This window comes from Terrapene carolina, unplaced genomic scaffold (genome assembly GCF_002925995.2).
Source record: "Terrapene carolina triunguis isolate 2854851 unplaced genomic scaffold, T_m_triunguis-2.0 Scaffold210, whole genome shotgun sequence".
In the NCBI taxonomy this organism is placed as follows: domain Eukaryota; kingdom Metazoa; phylum Chordata; order Testudines; family Emydidae; genus Terrapene; species Terrapene triunguis.
In genome coordinates, this window is record NW_020664561.1 from 53,677,545 (window position 1) to 53,702,285 (window position 24,741).

At 41.4% G+C, this 24,741-nt stretch overlaps 1 protein-coding gene across 1 annotated transcript in view; it reads left to right on the forward strand.

Annotated features, from left to right (window-relative positions):
• Positions 1–24,366, forward strand: part of LOC112115943 (uncharacterized protein C1orf87) — a 49,074-nt gene extending 24,708 nt beyond the window's left edge. Inside the window, exons 3-12 of the mRNA XM_026655350.1 lie at positions 8–74; positions 4,085–4,213; positions 5,913–6,176; positions 7,673–7,794; positions 9,927–10,065; positions 11,749–11,846; positions 13,485–13,555; positions 19,759–19,802; positions 22,238–22,436; positions 23,882–24,366. Coding sequence (XP_026511135.1) covers positions 8–74; positions 4,085–4,213; positions 5,913–6,176; positions 7,673–7,794; positions 9,927–10,065; positions 11,749–11,846; positions 13,485–13,555; positions 19,759–19,802; positions 22,238–22,436; positions 23,882–24,042 — 1,294 coding nt within the window. The 3' untranslated portion in view covers positions 24,043–24,366. The remainder of the gene's footprint in view (positions 1–7; positions 75–4,084; positions 4,214–5,912; positions 6,177–7,672; positions 7,795–9,926; positions 10,066–11,748; positions 11,847–13,484; positions 13,556–19,758; positions 19,803–22,237; positions 22,437–23,881) is intronic.
• Positions 24,367–24,741: the final 375 nt, after the last annotated feature.

Below are 24,741 nucleotides of genomic sequence, written 5' to 3' on the forward strand. Positions count from 1 at the left end.
GGAGCAGAGACAAACAGGAAGAACACAAGTCTAAACAAGCACAAACAAGCAACAGCAGATTTCTGGATGGCAAAGTGAGTTGCTATAAACTGTAGCCGCAACATTTTGAATTGCACAATCAGTTACAGGGACGATCCATGGATAATACTTAATGTTGAAATAACCAGGTCTCTTTGCAGCAATATAAATATGTGCACTAGGAACATAGTTATGCAATCCTTATGTTTGTGAGCACTTACCCATGCAAATAGTCCTACTGAAGTCAAGTTGAATAAGAATTTTGCACTCAGGTCCTTAGTACCTTTAGGATCTCAAATGGCATTGCTGATGTTAATTCAGCTGCACTGTGTCCCATGAGATAAATCAGGAGGATTATACCCATCTTACAGATGGATAAACTGGCTCACAAAAGTTTGAACAAGAGCTAGGCATAATTTTCTGATTGGGCTATCGATTAATCGCGGTTAACTCACGTGATTGACTCAAAAAAATCACAATTAAAAAATTAATCTCGATTAATCACTGTTTTAATCGCACTGTTAAACAATTGAAATTTATTAAATATTTTGGATGTTTTTCTACATTTTCAAATATATTGATTTCAATTTCAACACAGAATACAAAGTGTACAGTGCTCATTTTATATTATTATTTTATTACAAATATTTGCACTGTAAAAATAATAAACAAAAGAATTAGTATTTTTCAATTCACCTCATACAAATACTGTAGTGCAATCTCTTTATTGTGAAAGTGCAACTTAAAAATGTAGATTTTTTTGTTACATAACTGCACTCAAAAACAAAACAATGTAAAACTTTAGAGCCTACAAGTCCACTCAGTCCTACTTCTTATTCAGCCAATTGCTAAGACAAACAAGTTTATTTACATTTACAGGAGAGAATGCTGGCTGCTTCTTATATACAATGTCACCCGAAAGTGAGAACAGCCATTTGCATGGCACTTACGTAGCCGGCATTGCAAGGTATTTAAGTGCCAGATATGCTAAACATTCATATGTCCCTTCATGCTTCGGCCACCATTCCAGAGGACATGCTTCTATGCTGATGATGCTCGTTAAAAAAATAATCGGATGTCTCCTGCTCTGTTTTACCCGCATTCTTCCATTATTTCATATTATAGCCATCTTGGATGATGACCCAGCACATATTGTTCATTTTAAGAACACTTTCACTGCAGATTTGAAAAAACACAAAGAAGGTACCAATGTGAGATTTCTAAAGATAGCTACAGCATTCGACCCAAGGTTTAAGAACCTGAAGAGCCTTCCAAAATCTGAGAGGGATGAGGTGTGGAACATGCTTTCAGAAGTCTTAAAAGAGCAACACTCCAATGTGGAAACTACAGAACCCGAACCACCGAAACAGAAAATCAACTGCTGGTGGCATCTGACTTTGATGATGAAGGTGAACATGCGTCGATCTTCACTGCTTTGGATCATTATCCAGCAGAACCCGTAATTAGCATGGATGCATGTCCTCTGGAATAGTGGTTGAAGATGAAGGGACATACGAATCATTATCTCATCTGGCATGTAATTATCTTGCGACACCGGCTACAGCAGTGCCATGAGAACGCCTGTTCTCACTTTCAGGTGACATTGTAAACAAGAAGCGGGCAGCATTATCTCCTGCAAAAGTAAACAAATTTGTTTGTCCGAGGGACTGGCAGAAAAAGAAGTAGGACTGAGTGGACTTGTAGGCTCTAAAGTTTTACATTGTTTAATTTTTGAATGCAGTTATTTTTTGTACATAATTCAACATTTGTAAGTTCAACTTTCATGATAAAGAGATTGCACTGCAGTACTTGTATGAGGTGAATTGAAAAATACTATTTCTTTTGTTTTTTACAGCACAAATATTTGTAATAAAAAATAAATATAAAGCGAGCACTGTACACTTTGTATTCGCTGTTGTAATTGAAATCAATATATTTGAAAATGTAGAAAACATCCAAAATATTTAAATAAATGGTATTCTGTTATTGTTTAACAGTGCGATTAATCACGATTAATTTTTTTAATTGCTTGACAGCCCTATTTTCTGGACAAAACTTTTTTCAGGCAAAAAATTAGAGGTAGTCTAACTGTAATGTTTTGCCAGTTTATGTTGATTTTCCCATATTGTTTGTGTTGGAACCCCTACCCACGCCCCCCAACATTAGAAAAAATCAAACCTCTTCAATTTTTCAGTTCTAAATTATTTTTCTTTTCTTTTTGAAATTTTCTTCCATTTTATTTTTTAAAAAATTCAGAAACATTAAAAATGCTTGAAATTGAAATGGAACATTTTGTTTTGGGTCAAAAGAAATATTTATTTTCTTTCTTTCTTCAGAATAGCTAGTGAACCAAAAAATCCATTTTTCTTTGCCCAGCTGTATCTGGACCCTAGATTTTTAGAAGTGTTCAGTAATTTTGGGCATCTCCCTTTGTGGGTGCACGGCTTGGAATGCCCGGCCTGACTTTGAGAGGTGCTGTACACCCCTGAGTCAAACTGAGTCAGTCCTAGAGGTTGTGCTTAGGGGGCGTATGACTTTAAAAATTTAGACTCTGCCTCATGCATGGGACAGTGCATAACGGCATTGTCCTGGGGTGGAATTGTGCCTTTTTGAGTGCTGCTCCCTTGCTCGGGGGAAATAACTCACTGGAGCCCTTTACTAGGTACAGCTGACTTCCCCATTTGTGCCAGCTCAGCATGTTAACTCTGCCTAGTCCCTGCCCCTTTGACCCTCTCTCTGCCTCTTGCTTGGAGAAGTACCAGACTCACAGTCTGTGTTCTATCCCCCATGTTCTATCCCCTGCGCCAAGAGCAAAAATGAAGGGCGCGCTCATGTGGCCATATGGGTGGAAGGGATCTTATTTGCCTTTATTCCACTGCACAGGGTCACAGTCCTGCCCTTTGGTTTTAAGACCAGAGACAAATTTCCACAGGAGAAGCTACAGAGATTTCTCCCCACCCCAGGGAGAGAATGTATCTGTTTCCTGTTCAGTATGTTCAATAACTTCCCAGTCAGGAAATGTATTTCTTCCTTCTCTTCCTCTCTCCTTTGGTTTAGTGTTCTTTGCTAAATACCTAACAATGCTCTACATTGTTCCATGTCCAACTCTGCGGTCTTTGTGCACCTTCCCCTCCATCCCTAGGAATTTCATAAATAAACCACTTCAGCCCTTGTTTTGAAAGGCTGATATTTGGGTCATCGTTTCCGTATTTGGGACCTACTGTATTTTTAATGCAAAGCAAACCATTTCAGGTGGTAGGAGATTAGGAATGCAGTGCGTGGGGAGGATGGTCGTATGTGCAGTAGTTATAAGGAAGGGTAATATTTGGGGACTATCAGAACTGAAGGTAGCTAATCATTTGTTTATGTTTTAAACCTATTGCAAAAGGCAGCTCCTGGCATTCATTTCTTTCCACATCAGGGTAGGTTTAGACTTCAGTAGAGGAATAAAGGAAAGATGTTACCAATTCAGATATTTGTGCAATGAACTGATTCATTTATGCCAGGTTGCTTTTAGAAATGTTGGGCTTTAATTAATCTCTTGCTGAAAATAATGAGGACTGTTAACCCTAATCTCTAATGCAGGAGAGCATTTCTAATGCTCAGTATGAAATACTAAACAATGAGACTTTCTAACCCTGCTACTGGAAAGTTGAATGCATTCCATGATTGTAACAAAATGGCTAGTGTTTGGGAGCACCACTGCCTTCTACTAGGTGGAATTAGAACGGCACATCTATGAGTCATAGACACTATAATGCCAGCAGCTGATGGAGAGTTTCCTTCATCTTAAGTGGTAGGGGAATGTTTTCAGAGCTGGAGGAGCTAATTATACTAATAAAATGAGAACTAATTTAATAGCTGTTCCAGTTAAATATGTCTTCAGGATGTATTATTGTTGGAGTTTAAACATGTTTGCTTTCTAAAAAGGAATCACCAGCATATATTTTATATGACGAAATAGTTGTGTATGTCAATATTTGTACTCAGAGTATATTTTGGTTAGAACACAACTATTTATTTTTCTTTGATTGCCTTATGTCTAATTCCACGTTTGTTCTTCAAGGTTTTAAAACCACCAAATATTCATTGTGTGTCTGTCCCATCGGGAGATCAGTCTTTGTCCTACATTCATGCCCTCCAAAAGCCATCCCTTAGAGCTCGGTCTTTAAGACAACATGTAGGACATCACCAGGTAAATGTTGTGAAATTGCCGCCAAGTTAAAGTAGTATGGGCTGGATGAATGGACTGTAAGGTGGATAGAAAGCTGGCTAGATTGTTGGGCTCAACGGGTAGTGATCAATGGTTCCAAGTCTAGTTGGCAGCCGGTTTCAAGTGGAGTGCCCCAAAGGTCGGTCCTGGGGCCAGTTTTGTTTAATATCTTTATTAATGATCTGGAGGATGGTGTGGACTGCACTCTCAGCAAGTTTGCAGATGACACTAAACTGGGAGGCGTGGTAGATACACTGGAGGGTAGGGATCGGATACAGAGGGACCTAGACAAATTAGAGGATTGGGCCAAAAAAAACCTGATGAGGTTCAACAAGGATAAGTGCAGAGTCCTGCACTTAGGACGGAAGAATCCTATGCACTGCTACAGACTAGGGACCGAATGGCTAGGTAGCAGTTCTGCAGAAAAGGACCTTAGGGTCACAGTGGACGAGAAGCTCGATATGAGTCAACAGTGTGCTTTTGTTGCCAAGAAGGCTAACGGCATTTTGGGCTGTATAAGTAGGGGCATTGCCAGCAGATCGAGGAACGTGATCGTTCCCCTTTATTCGACATTGGTGAGGCTTCATCTGGAGTACTGTGTCCAGTTTTGGGCCCCACACTACAAGAAGGATGTGGAAAAATTGGAAAGAGTCCAGCGGAGGGCAACAAAAATGATTAGAGGTCTGGAGCACATGACTTATGAGGAGAGGCTGAGGGAACTGGGATTGTTTAGTCTCCAGAAAAGAAGAAGGAGGCGGGATTTGATAGCTGCTTTCAACTACCTGAAGGGGGGGTTCCAAAGAGGATGGAGCTCGGCTGTTCTCAGTGGTGGCAGATGACAGAACAAGGAGCAATGGTCTCAAATTGCAGTGGGGGAGGTCTAGGTTGGATATTAGGAAACACTATTTCACGAGGAGGGTGGTGAAACACTGGAATGCGTTACCTAGGGAGGTGGTGGAATCTCCTTCCTTGGAGGTTTTTAAGGCCCGGCTTGACAAAGCCCTGGCTGGGATGATTTAGTTGGGAATTGGTCCTGCTTTGAGCAGGGGGTTGGACTAGATGACCTCCTGAGGTCCCTTCCAACCCTGATATTCTATGATTCTATGAAATATTGCCATAACTGGTCATCTATTAAATATTTTCAATGACAATTTGGTTCAAGTGTTGGCTTGCTAATGATGGGCTCAGTCCTCAGCTAGACCAAGTTTACAGTCTGAACAGGTGAAGGGGAAAGGAGCCAGGGGGAGGGGGACGCTAAGCCACCTTTTTATCTCCCTGATCCTGAGCCAGACAAAACAGCCTTTGGTGTAACTGAGAGCAGCTGCAGGGCTGCTCTAAATTACATCACCAGCAGCTGAGAATCTGGAAACCATCACAAGCTCCCATCCTCCAACGTTTGACCCTAGCATGTCCCCTATACCAAAGCAGCTTTGCCAGCTTTGTGCAATCCCAGGATTCCTCTGTGACAAATGGAATCCTCAGCTGTCCATGTAGGGCAGCTTTTCTTCTGTTGCGCAGCTTTAGCATGCAGCCAGGGGGCTGAGTGGACTGCTGTTTTGCTCAGCACAGCCATTGTAACGATGTTGTAAAGCAATCTCCATTCAACCATCTGCTTTACCATTCTTCATTCGAGTTACTGTATATTATATAACCAGATGTTTCTTTTCTAAATGATTTCCAGCAGATCATATGCCGAGGGCCATCAGAGTCACCTGAGGAAGAGGATTCTCTCCTGGCTCTCGTCAGAAATGAACTCAGGCTGGGTCCTGTTAGGTTAGCCGGGTTCGAAAAGCTGCAGAGAGAGCTTAAGACTCTGGATCCCATCTCTGGATTTCTTCCTCAGTCCCAGCTGAGCTCCCTCCTTCTGAAGCATGAAGTCCCTCTACAATTACCAACTGTCAAGCGCCTCTTTGAGAGGTTTTCTGAGGCAAATGACTCTGAATTGGTATGTTCATCTGAATGTCTTAACTGGGGAAAAAATCAATTAGTCTTTTCCCCTTTTTTTTCTTTTTTACTTATCCGTGCAAGTCAAGTAAATAGAAGAGAGAGGTTAATAAGCAGTAACTTCCTTAGCTTAGAGATGCTCATATGTTAGTTAGGCTTTATTTGCTATTTGGGGATTAATCAGCAAATGTGGCCGAGGTGTCTTCTAACATGCCTCCAGTGTTGCTACTGTAATTGATTACAGTAACTAACAGCAGAAAGGAAGTTGCAATATACTGGCAATTTTGCTTATGTATCACTGCCCATAGTGATTGAACTACAGATGTAATCAGATGGGATTTTCAGAATCATTCAGCGTCATCCTAATTCTGGAAGTTTTACTCTTGACTTGAAAGGGAATCGAGTTAGTCCAACATTGATATTTTTGCAAATCCCACCCATTGGCTCCAACACAACCGCTAATGGAGATTCTTCTTCAGCTCAGGTAGTAGAGATGTGTATTATTTTAGGGAATGGTCCTGATGTTCCACCGCCTTGCGCCTTATGTGCTAAGTATCATGCTACTACATTCAGTGGTGCTGGACCAATTTTGTTAGTAGGTGTGCTGAAGGCGGAAACCATGTATTTGGGTTGTTATTACTACTTCAGGCCAGGGGGTGGCAGCACCCCCAGCACTCCTAGTTCCAGCACCTATGACCACTGTCCGCATATTCCACTCTTTCTCATACCAGTACATTTACGTTTACATTTACAACCTACTTTGCACCCCTTTCCCGGTCCCCCCGAATGATGCCTTCTCTTGTGCAGGGAACGCAGGGGTAGGATTTGCTCCTCAGTTTTAACATTAGCACTTTCTAAATAACAATTAGCAGGAAGGCAAGCTGTGCTGCGCGAGTGCTCAGTCAGCTTAGCGGTGCGGTGGGTATTGCGTCTTGTTAGGGGTATGCTGAATGAGGCACAGGGGAGCCCTTGTCTCATGGAGTCATTTCTGTGATACTGACGTAGCCCTATAAATCAGTCCTCCGACGCACACCCTCACCCAGCTCTTCCTGCCTGATCTCCCCATACACACACAAGACCTCCTGCTGCCAAACTCTTTCTTATCCCCCTAAACGCTCGGCTGCTAATCCACTAATCCTAGGGACCTGTCTACCTCTTCTCCTCTTGCCCTCCACTGGCCTATAAGGGCCTGGTGCAAAGTCCAGTGAAGTCAGAGAAAAGACTCCCATTGATTTCAATGGACTTCATTAGTCTTAACTATTCATTTCAGGGGATTCATTATACATCATATACAAACATAAAAAGGCACAAATCCAATATTTTTCATGTGTGAGACACCTTTTAACTTTGTAAGTAAAATTAAATGTGATTTCCCCCCCTAAAGCACTTTATTTTCACTTTAATTTTCTCAGGAAGATGCAATTTAAGGGAGAGGTTGTAACAGACTGACATTTTCCTATGCCCTTTGCTTGTGTTTGTACCTATCTGTTTTTTTAGGTAAATTCTGAAAATCTGATTCAGTTTCTAAGACTAGCTGCAGCAGTTGAAATGCAGAATATCAAGACATGTGATCTGGGTCTTCAAGCAAAGAGTGTAACTTTAAAGGATCAAAACAAAAGGTTCTATTTCTGTTTTTTTTTAAATGTATGTATTACTCTAAACAAATGAGAAAAGTATCTGAGAAATCCTCCTTTTCCTGGTTTTCATTTGGTAAAAGTCTTGTAGGTGTTGAATTTTCAGAACGTTTTCAAGCCTGCTAATTTCACTGAGGATTCTGAAAGCAAAACTGGTTCTTCAATTATGAGATTAAAAAGCATTTTACATAGCGCAGAAGAGCACAGATTTTCTCTTGCAACCATTCAAGCCACTACGTGTTTTGGGTTGCTGATCACCTACACTACATACTGCTAGAAGCATCATTTGAGAACATGCAGACTCCCCTTTACTTAACTTTGGCAAGGGAAACAGTTTCAATTAGAGACAATTTTAATAATTGCCTTTTTATCCTTGTGTGTGTAATTGTGTGTGTGTATGTATGTATATATATATATATATACACCTCTACCCTGATATAACGCGACCCGATATAACACGAATTCGGATATAACGCGGTAAAGCAGTGCTCCGGGAGGGTGGGGCTGTGCACTCCGGTGGATCAAAGCAAGTTCGATATAACGTGGTTTCACCTATAATGCGGGAAAATTTTTTGGCTCCCAAGGACAGCGTTATATCGGGGTAAAGGTGTGTATATATATATAATATGAGAGAAATGCTGTTTTGAAATCACTGGAGACTGAAGTAGTCTATGCACAGAGTAAGTACAGTACATACTCCCCCATCAACGTAACTCATCTGGATGAGAAAGGCTCCCACTGTCAGAGCAAACGATCACACTGCTGAAATTGACAACAAGGATGCTGATAGTGACTATGACCTTATGTGATGTGAACATCAGCACACTAGAAATTGGATTTGAGACCACCATCTCATTTCTTATAGTCCACTGAGCAGCCAACAGAGGGCAACAGACTTCTGTCTCCGCTAGCCAAGGCTGGATTTTAGAACCTGAGGCCTAGTGGTGAAATCTTTTGTAGAGCTGGGAGAAGTTTTTACCAAAACTCTTTTTCAGCAAAAAATGCAGATACAGATTGATCAAAACCTTTTGTGAATTTGTGTCAAACTCACCAATTTATTTTAATTGAATAAACAAAAATTATGAAAAAATGAAAAGGACCCGTTTGTTCATTTTTTAATGAATTGTTTTGATTTTTGATTCAAAATGACTTTCTGGTTTGAATTTCCTTCAATTTTATTTATTTATTTATTTTTCTAAAAAGCTCAAAATCAAAACAAAACATTACCTTTTGGGACAAACAAAATGTTTCATTCAACCCAAACATTTTTTTTTTACTTTTCACTTTTCTGAAAATTTCATTTTTTTACCTTTTTTTTTTTTTTTTTTTTTTGCAACTGACAGACAATCAAGAAACTCAGTTACTGATTATCTTTTACTCTATTATCAGTCCACTGAGCCACCCCTTCTACTGTACATTCCAGTCACTATGTGGCACGGCAGCATTACGCAGTACCAACAATGTAACAAAGTTAGGAGCCATACACAAGTATGTCATTTTATTTACACACGTATTAAGCTATGCTCTACCAGAAAAAGTCTGAGGCAAAGATCAGGCAGGTATTTATGATATACAGCCGGCAGCCACATGAGCTCACCTATGCTTTGATCAGATCCTAAAAACAGCGGGCCTGGTTGATTACTGAATGGGAAACCTCCAAGGAAACCCCAGGAAGCATTATTGGCGATTCAGTAGATGGCTCTCCTTCTTTCTGAGTCAGTATTGAACCATGCCCCATCATGGAGATAGGAGGCATTTAGAAGTACCATCTTTTAGGTGAAACAAAAAATCCGAGGTGCGTATACCATTAAAAAATTCTTAAGGCTTTTTTCACATGAATCACAGTGTTACACCTGATAATCCAGCCAAAAGGTAATTATGTTTTCCTTACCATGGCATTTTAGCTGGATTTTCTATTTTTCTTTGCTTCCTACCCAAGCCTGTTTTGTTCTGTTGCTGTGATCAGTTAAACAGCTGCCCCAGAACACCTCAGGGGTTCTATATGGCCTGGGAGGGCAGTATACTCGTAGAACACTTTGGGATCCTTTGTGGGGCCAGGTGAACTGGAAAGTATTATGTATTATTTTTATGGTAATCTCTATATTTTGATCCTCCAGCTCTCTGGCTCCTGAAGACACATTACAGATCTTGAAGCAAATATTGGAGGAATATAAGGGGGAACTAGACATGGAGAAACTGAGCCTGAGTTTTCAAAAAGAAGATAAGTCTTTCTCCGGCCTTCTCTCTCTCTATGAGGTAAATAGGCCCCAGAACAGGGTTCAGTCTAGTCATGTAATCACAGGTAGACCGCTCTCATTTAATAGCAGTGTAACACACTTAAAGCCATAGATGGACCATTTGTGTCAGTTATACGCATAGATCCTGTTACTATTGCAGAATGCATTTCAAAGCTATATTTTTATGCTTAAAAATAAGAAAAGAATGTGAATCCTTCAGAATTGGTCTAAAAGGATATGTCTACACTGCAATTAATCACTGGTGGCTGGCCCACGTCAGCTGACTTGTGTCACAAGGCATGGGCTGGAGGGCTATAAAACAGCAGTGGAGACATCCAGGCTTGGTCTGGATCCCGGGCTCTGGGACCCTCTCCCCTTGTGGGATCTCAGAGACCAGGCTACAGCCCAAGCCTGAATGTCTGCACTGAAATTTTATAGCCCCACAGCCCAAGCCCCACAAACTTGACTCAGCTGACCTGGGCCAGCCCCAGATAGTGCAATGCAGACATATCTAGAGACCCAGACTTTAAGAAGTGGGGAGACCCTCAAAAACCACTGAAGTCAGTGGGAGGTGAGAACCCTTGATACTTTGCAGAATTTGCTGGGCTTATATTGCTTTTGGTTACTGCTCTGCAGTAACCCAACAGCAGTCATCCCACGTCTTCGTTAAGGTAAAAAATTGAAAGTCTGTGGAGTGGGAAGAGCTGGAGAGCGGGATGGGTGAAGAGGCTAAAAGCTAAATCCTGGATTTGTTATACTTTGTGGCGTTTGTCAAGTTTAGAGCATTCCTATGAGACTCCCACAGGGTTTAAAATAATAGAAAGGCTTTAGAAAACAGTACATCATCTTCAATGATAAATGACGTGCCTCATGCCTACAGGTTGGCTCCTTGGAAATTCAGTGGTGAATCTGAGATGAGTTTCTAAGCAGAGTGAATGCTTGAGGCTTCATACCATTCAGGAGGCAGTAATGAGCAGTGGGCCATGGTGTCACAGGCCTGAAAAAAGGAAGGGATGAATTAGATGAACTGTGATGAATGTTGTTCAGTTTGGGGGTATTCAGCACAGAATTCTGAGCTCATCTGTTGTTGTTTTTTAAAAAAAAGATTTATGAATTATGTTTAAGAATTATTGTAGAGCTGGTTGGAAAATGGGAAAAAAATTTCTGTAGAAAATTTCATCTTTTGTCAAAAAAACCCACCCAAAAACCTGAAAATGTATGGCAGAAAACTGCCAAATCTGCCCAAACTTTGGGGTTTTCAGCTTTCCAATGACAAAACAAAAATGTTCAAGGAAATTGGATGCTTTCTGTGAAAACTTTCATTTAGTTGAAAACCCATTTTCCATCCAAGAAATGGTTTTGAAGGAAATTTTTCAGCCAGACCTAATTCTTAATAAGATCTGCTGGTAATTTTTTTGCACAGTCACTTGATTCTGCTTGCAGAATTTGCACATGGTGTTTAGCGTGTTAAATGACTGCAAAATCAGGCTCACAAGAAGAAATGGCTCAGTCCTGGTCACAACTGCATATGTGTATATGCTGTTTTACTAGACTGTTTGAAAACACTTTGCCATGTATCTTTTATACTGGAGCTGATGGCTGTGATGTGCACTGGATTTATAATAAAATCTTCTCCTCTCAGTTGCTTTGCCATAGATAATGATACCCGAAATTTCAGTGGGAAATCTTATCTTGTTTCCAGATTGAGACTGTTTGCCAGAAGCATAGACTAACTCTAACTCCTTTATTGCTGGAAGCTTTGCTCAACAACCATGATTTGTGCAAACAAGGCAAAATACAGTAAGTTTTTAATACCATCCAGACTTGATCATTCCTTCTAAAATAGACATTTGATTGTACAGGGTCAGCCTCACACACAAGCTACAAAGCCAGTTGCTCTGTGCATGGGGCTCTCCCATCCCCCTGTTTTAGGTGTGTCATGGAGACTTGCAATTCACAGGCTGGCCCAATCTTCGCTCTGGCAGAGACACTGAAATGGGAGATCACTCACTGATTTTCCATATCCCCTTCCTAGGGGCTTGAGCTCCCACTCTTAGTTGGGACCTTGCCAGTTATAAGATCAAAATCGGGCTGACTTTGGTCACAGATACAGGGTAGAGCTCTTCATAGCATGACTGGAAAGAAGAAACCAACCCAAAACCCTTTTCACATAAGCAGAACTTAGGAGAACCTTACAACGAAATCAAAGTACCTTAGCCCATACGAGGCTAATTTGCCCTTAGCCTGCAGCAAAGACCTTAACCTAACTGTAGAGGAGTCTTTGTGTGGATTCTCATGTCTTGATTTAGCAAGACTCTTTTGGCTCTCAGCAAAGCACGGACTTCTCAAGGCTTACCTTCCAATGCTGTACATGTCACAGCACGGTGTGATGAAGGGCACCTTCACTCCTATGACCTGCAGTGAGGAATTACATTTGTAAAGGATAAACTCTTCCACACACATACCATCTTTGGCTAAGGCCTAGCTTGTTAAATTAAAGCCATTTTGTTAAGGGCTTTAAATGCCACTTGCCCATAGACTGAATTACGTCCCTTTAGAGATTAAAAAATCCAATATAAACAAAATAAATCTAGGAAGCTGAATGCATGAATCATTGTTTTAGTATATACTGTCCATTCTAAGCTGCAGTCCAATTGTGAAGCCATTCGGGAGGCTGTTTCTCAAGTAATTAGCAGGAATCTAGCTCTGAGCCACTTTCTGATTAAATGTGCTTAAAATCAATAAAACACCATGAGTGATTACAGTCACGTGAGATTAGCCTTGTCGAACAAAGCAGAACAAGTTATGTCCTCTCTGTAACTTGTCAACAAGAAAAATGGGGGCTAGGAGGAGGAATGCCTGATATTTCTATGCAGATTTTTCTACCTCTCTTCTTTAATTTATTTTTCCTGGAGAAGTGAGGTGATCAGTTCAGTTTCTGGAAGTTACAGGATTGGGGAGATAAAGCTTTTGTAGCACCACCAAAAAGCCGCCGCAGATTAACTCAACTGGTGGAAATTGGCATAGCTCTGTTGACTTCACCTCTCTGCACTGAGGATGTGGCCCATAAAACCAAGTTTGTGTCCATCCTTTGCTTCAGTTGTAGATAGATAGTATTTTAAAAAATCCTAGAGCTGCAAAGTGCCCTGGCAAATAGAGAGTCTACCCTTTGGAAAATGTTGTCCCGAATGTGTAGACAGTGCATCATGTGATGTATTGCATTTATGTGCACAAGCTAAGCTTCATGCTGGTGATTGTGGTATGCTCTGCTGCATATTTATAATGTCATTCCTTTCTTTATTTCAAAAAACCTTTTCGTAAATTTATTGTTTATTTTTAATGATGTCTCTGACCTCCATTACATAGCTCTTGGAAGTCAGACTGTTTGGGGTTTGTTTTCAAATATTATATTTCATTTAAAAATGTTTGCGCATGCAGGTGGAAGAAGTTTGTGGAGTTGCTCAAGAAAGCTCATTCTGATGCGATTCCTAATTTGCCTGTTCCTGTGGGTAAGTGAAGTGACTGCCACTTTAAATCACACCCGGGAGATGTAACAAGCACCGTGAAAACACTACTTTTTCCAAGACCAAAGATCCCTGAAATATCTTCATCCTACATAGTGAGCTTTTTTCCAACAAGTGTCCTGCTGTTGATAATACCACCATGTCAAAGTGCCATGCTGAGCATTGGCCTTGTATTTAAGAAATGAAAAGGTCTCACAAGTCTGGAACAACAACAAAGAAAAAAACCCACAACCAACCACCACCAAAGCAAGTTCAGTAAATGTTTCTCTTCACTTTAAAGAGCAGTACAATGTATATTCTCCAAAGGGAAATTGTGCATAATAATTGTGCACTCCTGGATCCATGCTGTCAGTACAGGAATTTCACTAGTTTGATATTCAAAAGCTATTCCTCTCTCTCTCTCCCTAGCAGGTAGCATGCACCTATTTGGTTGCATGTAACCTCTCTTTTTTGCAGGTTTTCCAGCTGCTGCTGCAGAATTTTCAACTTAGAGAAAATGAAGAAATAGTGCAGCGTATAGGCCAGATCTGAAGCTGGGATAATTGATGTCACTCGAGTATCCATAAGGGAGCTATCCTAATTTAAACCAGCTGAGGATCTGGCTCCATTATGCTCAGAAAGTAATTATCCTGGCTTCAAAGAAGACATGGGGCCTGTTGCTCCACTGCCTGACACCTTATGTAGGCATTTACACCAGTGCCAAGTGGGTGTCACCTGCTACCAAATCATGAGACTATTTTACATTCACTTTGCATTGGTGCAAACAACAACACATGGTGCAGGTCAATGCAGAATCAGGCCCTTTCCATGCAGAGGTGCTGAGCAAGCCCATCAACGTCACTGGGAGCTGTTGGTGCTTGGCCCCTCTGAAAACAAGACCCAGAGTTACAATGGCGAAATAAATGCAGTGTTTCAGGGACAATCTAGCCACTAATTAAGGATCTGTTGTTCAGGTAGATTCCATTTGGCTTGCGCATCTGTACAGGGAGTCTGCTCACCCTATATTCTAGCCCATGTTTGGAAATCTTCAACATGTTTCTCTTGTTCCAGTTACCTACGCTGTCTGGGTACCATCGGGGATTCATTTTCAAGAATCTTTTCCTGTGTTTACTGAGGAGTGGTACTTTTTTAACAGTCTCCTTGATCCCACAGTGTAATCAGCCTCACTCAGAACCGGGGCCGGCTCCAGGCACCAGCTTGTCAAGCAGGTGCTTGGGGCGGCCACGCCGGAGAGGGGAGGCACGTCCAGCTATTCGGCGGCAATTCGGCGGACGGTCCCTCACTCCGGCTTTTTTTTTTTTTTTTTGGCTGCTTGGGGCGGCCAAAACCCTGGAGCCGGCCCTGCTCAGAACATGTGTATTTTGCCTGTGTCTGTTGCTCATTTAATAGCCTACAAAATGCTAGCAAAGCGCAGCCGTATTGCAGATTTCCCTTCCAAGCTCCACTTATATGCTATAGGCCAGGGATCGGCAACCTTTCAGAAGTGGAGTGCCGAGTCTTCATTTATTCACTCTAATTTAAGGTTTCGTGTGCCAGTAATACATTTTAACGTTTTTAGAAGCTCTCTTTCTATAAGTCTATAATATATAACTAAACTATTGTAAAGTAAATACGGTTTTTAAAATGTTTAAGAAGCTTCATATAAAATTGAATTTAAATGCAGAGCCCTCCGGACCAGTGGCCAGGACCCAGGCACTGTGAGTGCCACTGAAAATCAGCTCACGTGCCACCTTTGGCACGCATGCCATAGGTTGCCTACCCCTGCTATAGGCCAAATTCTAGACTTGGATGCATTGATGGGGCTCTCATTGAAATTCATAGTAGTGACTCACAGGCATGTAAATCCAGAATTTGGCCTAAGTGAGCCAGATTAGGAGATGAGTACATGGGAGTCTAATTAGGCATAATTTACACGCTAAGAGATAGCAGAGAGCAGTGCAAATGGCACAAATTACAATAGCCCAACCTTTTATATTTGTAGCTACTTACACTTTCCTGTTAGTTGCTTTTGCTCCTACCAATTCTCCCTTCTAGGCTCTTGGTAGGTGAGTCAAACTAGTTTAGACTCACTAAGATTCCAGGAACAAATTCTAAGGAGTTGTGTAAATAGGTGTAAGTTACACCTGGGTAATGGGCTTCATTCGGAGGGAATCTGTGAGTGCAAGTCCAAGTAACTTGCACACTGAGGGGGCTAGAAGCAACTGTAAATCACAGCAGCTTAGACTCCTTTAGATTCTTCTGCACACACTGACTAACTTCTGCATTTTGATCTTCCTGTCCAGAGCTTATTTCAGATAGTTAATTAGCACATTCTTGGCTGTCAGTAGCTGGACTGTGCATTCCTGAGAGGCACATGTTTTATGCACATAGATAATCACCAGAGCATTTATGTGCATAGATAATCACAGTAGTTTATAAAAATTCACTTGGCCCTGATAATTACTCTAGTTTGCTTTTTCTCTTTCATTTGTCCTAATATGGTCTCCTACTTCCCTAACTTGATTGAAAAACAACAACAGGTAGATTTCCTTCAAACTCATCAATTCCTTTTGGTTCTACTGAATTTTTGATTGGCTGTAGTCACAAATCTTTTTGGAGAACCAATATATCAGGTGAACCTGAGCTATATTTCAGGACAATGGTTTTGTGCGAAAATCATGATTGTTTCAGGTAAGTTTTGCTTTGAAATTTCAGATTCTTTCAAAGAGAAAAACTGGGATGAAGACAGAAATTAAAAAAAAAAAGGTGGAATGCCTAGTTTACAAAATTTTCCAGGATATGTTAATACCTCTTTATAGTTTGTCCTGTTTGGAAAAGCTATTTCCAAACTGTAGTGTGAAACAAAAATTATTCATTTTAAAAGACTTGAATAATATATAATATATAATTATTAATAATATAATATAAACAAATAATATAAAGTCTAGTTGAATAATTAGTGAAGATTGTCTCAAACCACAAAATGTATATTCCAATCCAGATTTTAAAACCCCAAAATATCTGGGGTGTTTGTAAGGAGGGGTTTGGTTCAGCTAATGACTATTTGCAAAATTTGGATCCAGCTCCACATTTTGAATGTCCTCAAGGACCCTGATGGGTGAGGTTGGATCCATCATTTGGATTCGGGCCCAGCTTTAATAATGAATGTGTTTGCTTATATAGAGGCAGCTGGTTTTTGAGGGCTACTTCTTCCTGCTTCTGGTTTTTCAAAGCTGAAATGAAGGCTGGATTGTGAGCTATTGATAGGGACGCTACACTAATCTAATAATCCTTAGAAAGTGTTATGGGGTTTTTAATATTCACATGATGGCCATACCCTGTGTTCCTCCAATCATAATCATAGCATAGAAGCATATTCAGGATTCTAAGTTTGGACATGAACCTATGACCATCTGGTTGGAGACAAACCAGCTGTCTGTTGAACTATAAACACCCTTCATTCATGGTGATAATTCATCTTTCCTACCATTGAAATTTTATGCTGCAATCCATCTTGCGGTGCATAAATCAGTGTAATCTCCAAATAGATGGATATTAAGCAGGTATTGGAAGAGAATTGATTTACAGTACTTAGCCAGAGAATCATGTACAAGGGCTTGAATTTTAAGCTGTAACAGAGTAATTGTGAAAACACAGGGACGGGTTGGGCCGGCTAGGCATTGATCCCCTTGCATAGAGGAAAGCTTACTGGAGTGCGTAGGTGTGGGGGACAGAGAGGAGAGACCATGCTTGCCAAATAATCCCTTGATGGGGTGCGGTATGTGCAGTCCTTTGTAGCTGGCCAGCTCTGGAACGTGAACACATGTGAACTAAAACTGGGGAAAAAACTGGCCTCTCAAACCCTTGCACATTTTACACATGCTGGATAGGACACATACAGCAGGAAAATAAAAGATGGTAACAGAGATTAGAAACTGGGAATAAACACCACTCGTAACAATCTAGTGATAGGTACCCAGATGCCATGGTAATGAACGGGATTCGAGAAGCTGAGCCAAATTCTGCCCTGAGGTGTGTGTCTATCACTGGAATTGCATGGGGTCATCACAGAATTTGACCCAGTGGGAGTGGAAAGGATACCTACAAAGGCCAGATTTTCCCTTAAAGAGAGGGGGAGAAAGAGGAGTTTTAACACCACTCTTGGCTGCATTGTATGTCTGTCTAAAATCTTGAATTTTAAAAAAAGTTCCCATAAAACTATAGCAAAGGCAATGAATCGAGGCACAGAATTCACCAATGCAAAGTATTGAGATAGATGAGGGTTATGAGACAATCGACTACCCTTGTATGCCGTGCACCTGGGAAAACTGTGTAACAAGATGAGGGTTTGAGCCTGTTCACCCCACAGAGAAGGGCACATATTTGGTAAAAGTAGGGGAAAGATTTTTTATGATTCTTTATGATTTTTTTTTTAAATTAACATTAAAACTCTATCCTTCTCCACCCCCTCCAACACCTAAACGCCTGATCCTACACTCAGTTACACCAATGTAAATCCAGAGTGATTCTATGGTGTTAGGTGGAGTCAGTATGGATTTATATATGTGTAACTGGTAGCAGAATCTGGCTCTGGAGACTTTAGGAGCATATGGGACCCTAAAGTGTGGCAGGTGCTGTTTGGAAAATGGTACTCACAGAGCCCAGCTGGTAGCCACAGCTGAAATCTGCATAATCGAAATCTTCAGACTCAGCTGCTGTGCCTGGTTCCATTTCCATGGAAACAGATGCAGAACTGTAGAAAATTATGTACAGGTGTTTCCATTAAAAGGTCATTGTTAGCCAACAGCGATGACACAATGGTAACTGACATGCCTCAGTTAATTCCCTGTATTTAGAACAGGAAATGGTGGCCGTCTCTTAGATATCACTGGGTAATAGTTTTTGGCAAATGCTGCTATTTCATTAATGGCAACCTCTGTGGGTGCTTTATTAACACACTGTTTCTACAGAATCCAGGCAACACAGATCTGTTTTGGCCCATATCTTTGTGCCCTCCTCTCCATTTCTGCCCAAAGCAACCTTGCATAAACTCCTAGTTCTGTCATAATTTCCTTCAAATGGGTCTCCCAACCATCGTTCTGTTAGGGCTGGCTAGGAAATGGAATGTTTCTCCGACAGGAAACGTTGACATTCCAAAGTTAGGTTCCATTCTGAATCGGCCCAGAAAGTGGAAATATTGGAAAACTTCACTGGATGAAACGTGGCAAAATATTCCATATCAGAAATCTCAAAATGAAAATTGGTGGGCCTTTAAACATGGCAACATATTTTGTTTTAATTCTCATGATTAGAAAATTGCAAAAAATGTTGTCCACGTTGCTGTGTTCTCACTCAAAATGTTGATGAAGCCAGGTTTCCAGATAGGAATATTTTTGTGTGAAAAATTTTGACCAGCTGCACTTACTACAAAACATCAACACAATTCTGACTGCTTCCTTGTTGAAATTCACTCGGCTTGAGCTGTGACCTACCTACTTTACATCGATTGGAATGTAACTGCCTGCAAAGCATTTTGTGGTTGCTTTGCATGAAAGATACCATACAATTGACAAGTTGTGTTTCTGCTGTGATTGGTTGCAGCTGGGCTGGATTCCTGTGTGACCCACTTGAATAGAGGGAGGGATTTCTCACCATACACTGAGGGTGCAAAGCAGTAGCAGAGCTGCTCTGTGGAGACTGCTCCATCCCCATTATTGGAGAATCCTTCAAAGTCCTTGCCCACACAGGGATCCCCTCCAGAGATACTCATTGAATTTACGAAGGTGGTACACAACCACCTCACTTGCGCAGCAGCAAAGTACTGGTTCTCAATGGTGGGGGCAGCTTTTGCCTATGAGAGAAGTTAAACTTACTAGAGTGATTGAAAAACTAAAAGTAGCACCTTCATTCCCTGCGCAGTGGTGGGCAAATTGAGTATCGAGATCATCAATAACAGCCAGGCCAGATGGGCATTTGAACCCAAGCATTTGCTCATATTTTAAAAATGTACTTGAAAGTGTGTATTGCACTAAGCACTGGTGACATAGTCCTTCATGTTTATTCAGGCCCTGATCCAGTGCTCAAGTGAAGTTATTTCCATTGACTTCAACGAGCATTGCATTGGGCTCGTAGTTGCCAAAACCCATTGTTGTGATTATTTTTATGGAGCACCTAGATGCAAGAAATTCTTACGAATGTTTCCATTTTAGGGGGATTCAAAGAGGAAATCGGCGATGATGTGGCTGCCCGTCTGGTATGCTCAATAGAACGGATATAGCCAAATAGCTGATAAGTATCTTTGGTTGGTATGTTACAGATGATCTTTTATATAACGGTCTCTACAATGGAGAAGGCAAGTCTGTAACTTGTTTTTTCTTAATTAATAAACCAAATATTAATATCCAGTCAACAGCATGGGCCAGACCCGGTGCCTACTGAAGTCACTAGTGGTTTTTCCTGGCCTCAATGCCTAAAACTCAGCCCAGCAAAGCACCAAAGTGCATGTGTAACTTTAGCATATGAGTACTCCCATTGGTTTCAGTGGAATGACTTTTATGCTTAAAGTTGCACAAGTTAGTGAACTGGGGCCCTATGACTTAACGAGAAAGGACATGCCCAGTCTTTCCTTTGTGTTCGGAACGCTTGCATAAGTCGGGGAGCGTCTGTATTTATTATTATTATTAAAAGTGACCCAGCCTCTCGCTACACTTGCTTCCTGCTGTAAAACACTTCAGAAAATAATATCAATATTGGCCGCCCATGTGAAAGGAAATAATGACAAAATCCCCTCAGTCTTGGCTTGAGAGCTGTCTTCTGACTACTACTGCAAATGAGGTTGTGGAAATGTGCAGTGACGCTACATGGTATAACAGCTGGTAGCCAAAGCTAGACAAATTCAGAGTGGAAAGAAAGCCTACATTGTTAACAGTGCGGGTAATTAACAACTTACCAAGGGTCATGGTGGATTCTCCATCACTGACAATTGTTAAATCAAGATTGGATGTTTTACTAAAAGATCTGCTCTAGGAATTATTTTGGGGAAGTTCCCTGGCCTGTGTTATACAGCAGGTCAGACTAGATTATCAGAGTGGTCCCTGCTGGTCTTGGAATTGATGAATCTATGAAAAAATACCTGCTCCTTGGTAAGCAATGGGGTAACCACAGCTCAGCTTCCTCAACCCATCCCGTCGTGACTATCAGTTGACAGAAAGGAGAATGCCTGTGGGAAGGGAGAGCTCCAGAATCACTGGGTTTCATCCCAGGCTAGGGGATTTTTTTGTTGTTGCTTTGTTTTTAATTTCCTTGTGATTTAATATTTGGTCGTCAATGTGATTTCAATGGGATTTAGGCACTTAAGTAACATTAAGGATCTGGGCTCCATAATAATCCATATTTAAGAACTTCACTGTGGATTTAGGAGCCTAACTTTACACTCCCAGGTTTGAAAGTTTTGGCCCATTATTCCTTGAGGGTAAACACTTGCTGGGCTGTGTTTCTGCTGAAGCCTCCACCAGCTGGCAAGGGTGTCTTAAGGCTATCCAGACTTGGAAATTGCCCTGACTTGGCCTTTGGTGGTCAGCAGTCAGTTCAGTGCATACCCCGGAAGCATAGACAACGGGTACTGACTGGGCAGAAATCGACCTCAGTTAGTGAATCCAATGCTTGCCCTAGTCTACATGTGGGGGTCAGCACAAGTGCAGCTTCAGCAATGGCTAAGTTGGGGCTATTTCCGGAGGTAGACAACATTCTAGACCAAGCCCACGACTGTGGTGTTCATAGCTGCCTTAAACACAAAAGGATTCTGTTGTCGCTAATAGTTTTAATCTTACGTTTCCATTTAAATTTCTTAGTAGTGACTTGTGACTGAACAGCAGGGACTTAATTTTCTTTGCACTCGCCATTGACTGAAAAGAATTATTGTGTGGAGGAAACCACCGCTTTAGATCCCATACAGTGCTACCAGTTTCTCAATAGGCCTCATTCTTTTGCTTGACACCATACCATAGATTATTGTGGGTGGGGACCTCCCTGGCATAACAAATTGCTTTTATGGCACCCCTAGTGGAACAGGATGCTAATTAGCCATTCATCATGAGACTCTGCCATTGAGAGGAATACTTGCAGAAGGGAAAGAGAGGAACTTCACAGATAACTTTAAAAATAGCCGTAGTATGAACTGTTAAAACAGAGAGGGGATGGTCAAAGAAAAAACTGAATGTGACTAATTTGTTCAGTAGCCAGGGAATAGGCAGGAAATCAGGGAAGGGATCTGAGTTAGCAAATGTATGCTGGCTGTCTTCAGGTCCCACCTCTAAACTATGGTGAGTAGGCCTGAAAATAACCTGTTGTGCCAACTTTGCGATGTAGCCAGTCACTGAAATGCAATGCACTGTAAACCTAGCCTGGCAACTGTCCCAGTGAAGTGAGGAAGCTGGTTATCAGAAAACCCATTAAGTGAGTTCTGGCCAACGCTGGGCCTTGTTACGTTTTTCCTTCCAAGTAAGGATGGTCAGACTGAGCAGGAGGGGTGTGCTGTGTTGGGCAATGCCTTGTGGTGGAATCACACCAGCCTAGGGAGATTTGTTCTACCTCCATTCGCCTCTCCCTAGGATCAACTCTATCTTCCCTCTGTAGAAAACTATTAGTGGTTAGTCTTTGATTTACACTGTTCACTCCTTTCCTTTGCAGGAAAACACCAAAGAGCATGAAATTCTTGCTTCCAAGACTTGGGCTCGAAACTATCCCGCCACTGAAGGAAAAGAAAGACCAGCGATCCAGTCTTTCTTCAGTCCGACTGACTCCAGTGACTCTGAAGAGCAGGAGGCCTGGATAGACCGGTTCAGAAAACTAGAGAGAGCTCTTTATTTGTGTGATATAAAAAACACAGGTAATGTTTTAAAAGACAGCCTGTAGGCTTTACTCAATGGACCACCCACCTGAGTAAGGGATCAGAGCTATTATTTGAAAGTAATTTGCTTTCTAAAACACTCGAGGTCAGATGGATGTCAGTTTGGGTTCTATTCCCAGCTCCACTATGAACTACTTGCTTGATACTGGACAAGTCACTTAAAGTCTCTGTGACTTATTTTCCTTATATGTACAATAGAGCTAATAATACTGCCCAATGTCAGAGGGGTGTGGGGTGCTCTTGAATATTCTGCCAAGGAGTGCCATAGGAATGCCTGTGAATAAATACATCTCAAAAGAAAAAATATTAATTACTATTGAAGCCAGAAGGAAGGGTCTGAAAGTCGGGTGGGTCATACTCTGCTCTTGGGTGCACATATGGGCTCCTTTGGCTTTACAAGCTATCTGCTGTCATCTCCATTGCGGTTCCTTCCTGCCACCAGCCAGACATCCTGATAGATCCCCTTAGCTCCTTGGCTCGTTCCCAGCCTGAGGGAGGGCTGAATTGGGCAGGCTGAGGACAAGGATTGTTGCCAGCAGGCAAGAGGGGTTTTGCACCAGTAAAAGATCCCATCCCATCCACACTGCCTAGTGCCCAAATGGCCTGCCTCCTCCTAACACAGCCTCTGCTCCTGGCTGCACCTTAATGTTTAAGGACTGGCCAGTCTCCAAGCTGTTAAATACCTGATGCCTTGGTGTCCTCGGATTAATGCACAGATATTTGCCAGGCAACGACTGTACCATAATAGAGACTGTACATAACAACATACCTCTCTTTCGCCTTTGGTCACACAAACACACATCCAGTCAAGAAAGAATTTCACTGGCACAGTTAGGCAGGGCAGGGAAAGGAGAGGACTCAACTGTTCCCTTTTGGTGACCAGTCTGCAGTGGTTGGTTTGTTGGTTATTCCCTGGCTCTGAATGTTCAATAATTTCCTATCCAGGGAGTATATTGTGACTCTCCATAGATCTCTCTGTTTCACCAAGTCTTTTGCTAAACATATAATCTTGGTCTGCTATGAGACCTTTCTGTAACTTTCCACCCTTCATATGAATCACACTCCACAGTGCTCAAAGATGAGCTTGAATCAAACGTGCTAACATTTAGGCTCCTTCCCTGTACAGGATACTCACCTGGCTCCCATCACCAAAGTCCTCTTTGGTTTGCTGGACTTTGCCTTTTTGGCAAAATGAGGTACATGCTTTGAGTACATGCTAAGTAACAATTTACTATGATGGCTTCTTTCATGCCTCTTTGACCCTCTTATAAATGGGGAATATATAACCTTTATGATATTTGGGAACCATATTCTAATAAGAAACAAGAGTCATCAAAGGGTTTGATTTTGCCAAAGGAAATGAGTTGATAATCTGTAGAAAAATGAACCAGTTTTTTTTTAAGTCTTTTTTTTTTTAAATGTAGGCATGCTGGAAAAGGAAAAAGCAAAGCGTCTAATCCACAACTACAACCTCATCTATGATCTATCCCTGAGTCCTCTGAAAATTGATCAAGCTTTCCGAAACTTCCGTTGTGGAGAAAACATGCCATTGCAGCCGGTGCTGCAGTATTTAAAAGAGTTGTAACAAATACTTACTAGACCATTCTCACGAGTTCTGTTTTTCACCCAATGTCAAATTTCTCTCAGACTGAATGTTGGTGATGTCCTAATTACTACAGCATGTTAATAACTCTCCATACTCTAAAAAAGAGGAAGCAAAACCAGAAACAACTGAATCTTATACCTGAGTGAAATGTTAATAAAGCTGCTGGGTTTGAAATAAAACTAAATGGCCATGAAGAGTCAGGGCTTTGGCTCTGATACTTAGAGATGAGCTCAAGCTTCAGAACTCAGAGACTGATGTCGTTCTGGATTTCTAAACCCAAAGCCTGAGACTATCTGGATTGGAATTCTGGCTCCACTCATTGTAACGATAGCAATATTTGGATGAAGGGCTACATCTGGATTTTGAACACTGTCCAGGTGTTCAGTAAAAGCAGCAAAGAGTCCTGTGGCACCTTATAGACTAACAGACATATTGGAGCATGAGCTTTCGTGGGTGAATACCCACTTCGTCAGATGTTCAGTGAGTGTTCAAATTTGGGCCCCATCTCTGTTGATTGTGGTGATAAAATTGATAGATGATTTCAATGAGATTTTAAATCAAGAAAATGGGAAAGTGGTCACTCTTAAGAACATCCACCTGTTTGAAAGATTCTACTGATTCGAAAGGAATTCCCCATCTTAATAACAGGGCCGCTCTCTAGAACCGGTAGACTCTTTC